At 33.3% G+C, this 8672-nt stretch overlaps 1 protein-coding gene across 5 annotated transcripts; it reads right to left on the bottom strand.

Moving 5' to 3' along the window:
• Positions 1-305: 305 nt before the first annotated feature.
• LOC106708093 lies at positions 306-6992 on the bottom strand. 5 transcript variants are annotated; one of them, XM_045684763.1, is made up of 19 exons: positions 6893-6992; positions 6570-6596; positions 6333-6392; positions 5883-5921; positions 5543-5602; positions 5399-5431; positions 5169-5225; positions 4978-5034; positions 4077-4136; positions 3637-3678; positions 3433-3459; positions 3321-3344; positions 3192-3212; positions 2858-2890; positions 2692-2751; positions 2055-2081; positions 674-688; positions 462-482; positions 306-353 (listed from the first exon to the last, which is right to left on the bottom strand). In XM_045684763.1, exons 1-19 carry the CDS (start codon positions 6941-6943, stop codon positions 318-320), a joined length of 750 nt encoding a protein of 249 aa, XP_045540719.1. In that variant the 5' UTR covers positions 6944-6992; the 3' UTR covers positions 306-317. The 5 variants fall into 5 exon arrangements, with proteins under 5 accessions (XP_045540719.1, XP_045540720.1, XP_045540722.1 ...); XM_045684764.1 differs by lacking the exon at positions 3637-3678; XM_045684766.1 differs by lacking the exon at positions 4978-5034.
• Between the last annotated feature and the right edge of the window lie 1680 nt (positions 6993-8672).

The raw sequence follows: 8672 nt of genomic DNA, 5'->3' as shown, positions 1-8672 counted from the left end.
GAAAACAAACATATTTTATATGCATATTTATTCATTGCTTTATTAATAATAAGAGTTAACGTTTAGTCAATCTGTCACTTCCATAGATGATCTGGATCTGAAAAAGAATATAATAATGCTTTAGTAACGAAAATCTTTTTTTTTTTTACAAAAATTGTCTCGACAAAAAATATTCTGAACCTCGTATATAGTTATATTATTGTAAAAAAAAAGTTGGACAGTATTAGTTTAACGATTTCACATTATAAATATTATTTTAGGTTAGGAAATTTTCATAAAACAAAATTACGAAAAGATTCTTACATCGTAAGTCCGGTTTAAAATAACGGGTGCGGTGGTGGGATAAGAGTAACCTAGAGAAAAATAATGTATAAAAGTTAAAAATAAACTCAAAGCATTAATTAAGATTATCAACAACGCCATCTAGTTGAAGAATTAAAGGTGTAAAACTAGTTACTCACGGCTAACAATCCAGCAGGGTCCTGGAAACAAAATTTAATTAAAGGAATTAAATAAAACAGCCGTAACATGTATGGTTAGAGGCGACGTAGTACTACTCCTCCATACATCTCTATCAGCCGTCATATTTTTCACTCCCTCCTTCCGCATGTTCTCTTTCACACAATCCATACATACTTTTATTTTATTTTTTACATATTTTTTATGTACTTACATGTTCTCTTTTGCCCTGGGAAAAAAAAGTTTTTAAATTAAATAAATTTACTAATAGATGACTTACATAAGTGCTAATTATATCTTACCGAATCATAGGATGTAATTTTATATAGGGTCTTTCAACAAGAACTTTGTTTTTCAATTGGGGCCACACCGACAACATGACAGTTTTGACATTTAGTTTTTTGATCTATTCGTAGTAGATGCTTTGGCAATTGCTACAATGAATTCAATTTCGCTCGAAAATCGCATTAAAATAATTAAAATCCACTATGAAAATGGTGCAATTTATTGCAAACCAAATTTCCCGAAATTCAGCTGTTAAATGGCCAGCCAGATCGTGTGATTTAACACCACTGGATTATTTTTTTGTGGGGCTATGTTAAGGACAGAGTCTATACGGAGCCAATCGAATCGATCGCGGCGTTAAAACTCAAAATCCTTGACGTGATTAACGAAATAAACCCGCCATTTTGCTTTGATGCAAACTTTGATGAAAGAATCGATATCTGTCAGCGTGGTTTTGGTAGACATTTGCCAGATATCATTTTTCATTCATAATTGCCAAACTTTCTCTTTGTAATACAATAAAAATTTGAATCATCTTCATCTAAACTCTTTGTTTTATTTTGTTTTAGAAAACAAAGTTCTTGTTGAAAAACCCTATACTTTGTTCGTTTATTTTTTGATTATTTATTTTTGTACTCTGTTCGTTTATATATATGTATATTTTATATACTTATATAAATATCTCAATCTTATACAAATCTTTTTTTTAATATTGAATAAGCTAGCGCTTGACCACGATCCCACCCGATGAAGTGATGATGTAGTCTAAAGATGGTACGCGCTAGCTTAAAACCTAAATTAGACCCACTTCCCGACGTCAGATTTTTCTGAAATTCAGTACACACTTATCCTAGATGGCGCCACAAAATGGTGGATAACATATTGTTGCACTACCTCATCGACATGGGCATCAAATGGGTTTTGCGAGCAGAGTATGATATACTATAAAAATGGCCGCCATAGCAAAATGGCGGATGACAAATGAAAATGTGATAAATAAAATGTACAAAGATATGTCATCCGCCAATTCATGACTGCAGCTATTTTTTGATTGTTCACAGTACACTGTACTATACTAGTCAAGCCTTATCATTTGATACCCATGTTTAGTTATTTTGCATGTGCAAAAATATTTCAATATGTCATCCGCCATTTCGTAATGGCGGCCATCTTGAATTTAATATAGTGGTGTGTATTCTACTTGTTTTTTTTTTTATATATTACTTGATTTATAGTTGATGGTGGCGCATTGGCATATCTTACCGCCTGAAAATTTATAGATTTGATTATGCTACAAATAAAAATCTTACTCTAGTCAAACCAGCTACACCGGGAGCCTGAAAAAGGATATAAGTAAAGTTTTATATGAGTAAAATAAATTTGCACATATATTAAAAAACTCAATTTGGATGGATGTTTATTACTAGATATCTTCAGAACACCTGCATAGATCTGGTTGAAATTTGGCATTTAAAGATTTAAAGCCATTTTTTGGAATCCTGAAGACGATCAATGAAATTAACTAATTTATAACATACAAAGTTAAATAAAACCGCTTTAAATTATAGTAATTTTCACAGTTTCATGGTATAAACAAAAAAAAAATTAGCGCATCACTCAACTATAAAATATGGAGTCAAATTGAAACCGTTATGTACAGTTGCCTTTGTTCGTGGTGTTCCACTTACGGAAAAATTGCCTCGTTCTACCCAATGAAGTTGAATTCTAACTTTTATATACATATAATTAGTTTGCAATCGATGTCTCAAATTAAAAACTACTATTGTATAATGTGAAGTACGAGATTGATACATTTAACAACATTGATCGTTTCAAAGCATCAGAGATACTCAAACGGCTTTTTAATGGTGGAATACCACAAAAGAAGGAGACTGTACCCTTGAATTTGGTTGTATCGATGTTGTTTAAAAAAAATCAAATACTGACTTGTGGTGATCTTCTTCCCCGACGCGATCCAAGTTCTTCAGGAGGGTCCTCTTGCAGTCCCTGAGGATCAATTTAAAATAAACTCTTTTTGTATTTCCGTAAGATTAAAGCAGAGTAAATCCGCTAGGAAAGAGCACTTTAAAAAAGTAATTGTATAAGTACTTACGTTTGAACGAAGTCCTGTATTATCCAATAGTCCCTGAAGAAAAATAGTTGTAACTTAAAATAGCATAATGTCGATCGCACTTTATTTAAATACTAACTGTTGTCCGCGACTACGCTCGCGTGCGATTAAGAAAAAAGTAAGTATATCAATTGTTCTTCCATATTATATTCTACATCTATGCCAAATTTCTTCAAGTTCCGGAGATACCTTCAAACAAACATCCATCCATCCATCTAAACATTTGCATTTATAATAAATACCTACATACGATCCAATTATGACAAAAATACTACATATTTATTTTATTTCACACATATACTTTCAAAATACTTACTACCCCATTTCGTCTTCTGCCCTGAAATTAAAAAAAAAACTTATAAATGACTAACATAAGTGAAAATAACATAAATTAGTTTTAGTTTTATTTTAAAATACTTTTTAAAATATAAAATTTTACACTTACCCCGCCATTCGATCGTCTTGCCATCTAAAAATTTATATGTAAAAATTAGAAAATGTGGATATATTCATTTCATGATTGATTAAAGATAAATTCAAATAAAATTAAGTCTTACTCTTATCAACCCAGCTCCTGCAGGAATCTGAAAAAGGCAATAATATATGTTAACTATAAAAGCAGTTTTTAAAACAGACGTAGTTTTAAGGAAACGACATAATTCCCGTTAAACGTTAACCTTTTGAGAGACTCGGTTCTTAATCTTTTGTATAAATTTTTGATACATTAAAGATTAAATTTAATCAATTAATAATAGACTTACGGATTCAAATTCAACGCCATTGTTGTTGTTATCCATGAAATTCTGAACATAACAGTTTTGATAAATATCTTTTAAAGATAATTATATTTAATATCAGAAACTATAGATGGCGTTGTCTCCAATCTAAAAGTTTCTATTTTGCTTTTTAATCCTGATGATATAACTTTTTTACCCCTTACTGAATAGGTTGAGCCTCTCATTGGGGACGTATCACTAGCTGATAATAAATTTCAATTTAACATTTTTTTTTGTCGTGGAAAATTTAAAAGAAACTGTTACATAAATATAACAGAAACTCATTAAACAAGTATGTCAATTTTTTTTTAACTTAACACGAACTATTTAAATTTTTTACTTTCGTTTATATTCAGCACCTGTACTCAGTTCCGCACGCTTGAAATTGTACCTAAATTTTTAAAAGAGATCTTTGAAAAACTTACTTGTACCGAACGTTTTCCCCGACTCGATTCAAGTTCTTCTGGAGGGTCCTCTTGGAAGCTCTGAGGAACAAATTTAGCTAATTTATTACAAATTTTATAAAGAGGTTTATTACAAATTTTTAAAAAGAGGGCGGCACAGAAAAATCGCCAGTAGAGATAAATCGCTACTGTAACTTTCGGTTTTCGCGTAGCTTTCTACCGCGTACTGCCGCGTTGTTGAATGTCCTCGGCGGCATTTCCAAACCGCTACGACTTAGGGTCCTTCAAGAAGCGAGCGTATCACCATCTCAAAGGCCGGTAGTACATCTGGTATTGCATATGTCCAGTGGCGTCGATGAACACAAGGTGTTCGCGCTGCTCGTTTGCCCCCCTTCTCTTATAAAAAAAAAACAGAAAACGATTGACTGTGGCCCTATAACACTTTGGATGAGAATATTATGAAACAAATAACACCTTACCACTTATTAAAATCAATTTCGTTGTTTAGGATACATGCGGACACAACATAAACAAACTTACTTGTGGCGAACGTTTTCCCCGTGATTCAAATTCTTCTGGAGGATCCTCTTGCAGACCCTGAAGAATAATTTAATTGTAATTAAAAAAAATCGACTGACTGTCGCCCTATAACACTCAGGGTAAGAATCCGAACGTAAAAATCAGTTTAATTATTTAAGCTGCAGGTGAACACAACATACATAAACACACTTACTTGGGGCGAACGCTTTCCCCGCGATTCAAATTCTTCTGGAGGATCCTCTTGCAGCCTCTGAAGAACAATTTAATTGTAATTTTAAAAAAAAACGACTGACTGTCGCCCTATAACACTCAGGGTAAGAAGCCGAACGTATGAATCAGTTTAATTATTTAGGCTGCAGGTGAACACAACATACACACTTACTTGTGGCGAACGCTTTCCCCGCGATTCAAATTCTTCTGGAGGATCCTCTTGCAGCCTCTGAAGAACAATTTAGTTGTAATTTCAAAAAAAATCGACTGACTGTCGCCCTATAACACTCAGGGTGAGAATCCGAACGTAAAAATCAGTCTAATTATTTAGGCTGCTGGTGAACACAACATAAATACACTTACTTGTGGCGAACGCTTTCCTCGCGATTCAAATTCTTCTGGAGGGTCCTCTTGCAGCCTCTGAAGAACAATTTTAGTAAATTTGTTACATTCAATACCAAAATACCATCTGTTTTCGTATTTTCGTAAGAATATATCAGTGTAATTGCGCCTGAAATTACTAGAAAACTTTTGCTTATTTTGAGAGGTAACAGAAATTAGAAGAGTCGAAATTAAATTCTATTAGCACTTACGTTTACACGAATTTCTGTGTTATCCAGGGGTTCCTAAACAAAGATAGTTGTAACTTTAGAATACCATAATTTAAAAAAAAGTTGACTGATTGTCGCCCTATAACGTCCCGCGTAATTAGGCTACATGATAAAAAACACACTTACATGTGGGGAACGCTTTCCCCGAAGCGATTCAAGTTCTTCCGGAGGGTCCTCTTGCAGTCTCTGAAGAACAATTGTTGCAAAATAGAAAGTTTGAAGACTAAAAACTAGACAATTTTTTACGTAGCTAAGGGACAATTTTAAGCAAGGTTCTTACGTTAATTAACTACATTTTGCGTTGCTTAACTTGCTGAATCAGAATATGGCTGCGTAATTTTGTATAAATTTTTTTTCTTGTTTTGTTTCACACAAAAGCACACTTCTTCCATATATCGAATCAGTTCTTTTTATTATGAAAGTAAGTAACATATTAAGCAGTTTCAAAATGTTATAGTATACTTACGCTTTCAAATTCGAATCTTATCTCTGTGTTATCGAGTTCCTAAAAAAATAGTTGTAACTTTTGTATAGAAATATCAAGGACAATGTCACTAATTTTAACTAAAAAAATAAAATAAAAAAAAAACCCGACTGACTATACGAATCAACACCTCACTCGTTAAAATCGGTTTACTGTCAGTTTCTGACACCAAAATAACTGTACAAAACATATCGTCACCCCTGTCATTATCTTTGACAAAACAGAGATAACAATTAAACGGAGATTTCGGTTCAGAAACCCACAGTTCATCGTTTAGTTTACAGAAGGTCACAATGTAATTTATATACATTCAAACGTATATAAGAGATGCTTTTTCGGTTATCTTTTTAAAGTAGAACATCGCGAACGAAGGTGACTGTACTTTTGCCGTATTTTATGTGAATTTGTTTAATTTTTTTTTTTAATACTGACTTGTGGTGAACGTTTTCCCCGAAGCGATTCAAATTCTTCTGGAGGGTCCTCTTGGAATCCCTGTGGAGTAATTTTAGCAAAGTTCTTACTTTAAGTATACTAAAACGAAACAAGATTTCACGTAGTTTAAATATAAACATGGGAGTGTTATTCTGCCACAAAAAATGTCTAGATAAGAGCATTTTTTTCGTCACTGAGTAACTTAATTTATAATAATAGAAAACAGATTATATTTACCTTCAAAGACTCCAAGCCATTGGGTTTCTGTAAACAAAGTATCAATTTAATAAAATTTGCCAATTTAACATAAACAAAAAAAAACATTTAATGTATATTCCAGCCACGCATTGCTGGATCGGAAACGGTCTGTTCTCGGCAGTATTTCCAAACCAGTACTACTTAGGGTCCTTCAAGAAGGGAACCTATCTCTTTGTTAAGGGCTGGCATTCCATAAGCATCGATGATCAACTCTGGGTTTCTGTCGCTCCTTTGTCCTATTGGGAAGAATCTGCCTCTCAAAAGAAGGCTCTTATATATATATAAAAAAATAAACAGTTTACCTGTCCGTGGATCAGAGGCAGTAAAATACAGAACAAGATTATAAACTTCATCGTGGTTCTTTTTTGGAAAACCGGCCACGAATGTGAAATATTTCCAACGCGATATTTATTTATACGAATGGCAAATAATTTGACGCGAAAGATTTAAATTAAAATAATTTATACAATTTCACGGTATAACCTAAAAATTATTGAGATTGAATGGAAAAATTTAACACACGACCGACGAAGTAAAAACTCGGGTACAGTTTTTAAATGTCAGCCTAATTAATCCATTGCGAATAAAATGTAATTTACTCCGTAACAAAATAGATAGATCGGTCGTACATTTTTCAAACCCTTTTTTTATATTTTTAGGTGGCAAAGGAACAAGTAACCACCAGGCATTCGTCGAAATAACGGCGCGACCTTTGCCCATAGACATTCGCAATTGCAGATGCGTTGCTTCCTTTAATCGACGGAAGAAGAGACGCACACATAGAAAATATTTCCGCTTCGTATGATAATTGTTAAAAAATGTATACAGATAATTTGATAATAAAGCAAATTAAATTACAAACTATGTAAAAACAAAATTCACAGTTTCTGCCTATTCTTATAGGTAACGGGCGGATTGTTTATTTCACATAATCAAACAATTTAAATTACAAATTAGTTTCACGCATCATAATACAAAAGTAATTTCAACATCTGTAAAAAGTAATTTCGTATGTATGTCGTGAAATTTATATTTATTGCATTGTTTTAATAAAATAGATCGCAGAATATGTTCTTGTATTCGCCTCGGCGGGGACACTGCGGCTGACCCCCTTGATTTACATATTACAGTGATTTGATAACACGACTTACCGTAGAATAAGTCGCCAGCAACAACTGTTACAGGAATGAGCCGCCTCGGCCGGTGCAATACCACAATACAGAAGACACGCTTCAAGTGGAAGTTATTCCGCGTACAGTATGATGTTGCCTGCCAGAGGGCTTTTTTAGTCCTTTTTCCCTTCCAACCCTTTTTTATAACGATGGGAAGGGGAAGTTGGTTTGACGGTGAAGGAATAGGAAAGGGAAATATTATCTTTTTGTACGTCTCCTTCATCCATTGCAGGTGGTCAAGGCATCTATAATATCTATGGGCAGGGTTCGCTCCGCCATTTCGAAAAATTAAGGTGGCCGCTTATTTACTTGCCATTCCTTTCATTGTCAGTACACAGAAACAGCAATTAGGATTGAACGTTATCATACTATTATAAATGCGAATGTGTAGTTGGATGTATGGATGTTTGTTTGAAGATATCTCCAGAACGGCTCAATGGATCTTGATGAAATTTAGCACAGATGTAGAACATAGTCTGGAAGAACACATTGGCTAGTAAATAAAAAATTACATTGTGAATTTTCTTTGTATACAATTTTTAAGTACTATAACTAAGCTTGGGCTATCTTAATATTATGAAGCACTAGCTTTCACCCACGACTCTGTTCGCGCGATATTAAAAAAAACTTTATAAGTATCCTATGTGCTCTACATCTATGCCAAATATCATCAAGATCCGTTGGTCTTTCCGGAGATTCTTTCAAACATCCATCCATCTAAACATTCGCATTTATAATATTAGTAAGATTGTTTGTTGTTGATCTAATTTTAGCTTCACTGAGCTGGCTTTCTTTTGCCATATTTTGGTAATTTATGGTTTTTTTCTTTTTTTTTTTTAATGAAACACCATTTATCTTAGTTATAATTTTATTTTAAAATGTATATTAAAAAAACCAACGCCAGTAGTAA

This window comes from Papilio machaon, chromosome 27, assembly GCF_912999745.1.
Source record: "Papilio machaon chromosome 27, ilPapMach1.1, whole genome shotgun sequence".
NCBI classification, from domain to species: domain Eukaryota; kingdom Metazoa; phylum Arthropoda; class Insecta; order Lepidoptera; family Papilionidae; genus Papilio; species Papilio machaon.
This window is presented reverse-complemented; position numbering and strand designations above follow the sequence as displayed.

Bases quoted from the DNA above. Each gene is read 5' to 3' on its own strand.
- LOC106708093 (XM_045684763.1), bottom strand. From the start codon at position 6,943: ATGAAGTTTATAATCTTGTTCTGTATTTTACTGCCTCTGATCCACGGA. The intron at 3,213-3,320 runs GTAAGTGTAAAA...TTTTAATTTCAG, and splicing joins CAAGACGATCGAATGGCGGG to GGCAGAAGACGAAATGGGGT. The intron at 354-461 runs GTGAGTAACTAG...ATTTTTCTCTAG, and splicing joins ACCCTGCTGGATTGTTAGCC to GTTACTCTTATCCCACCACC.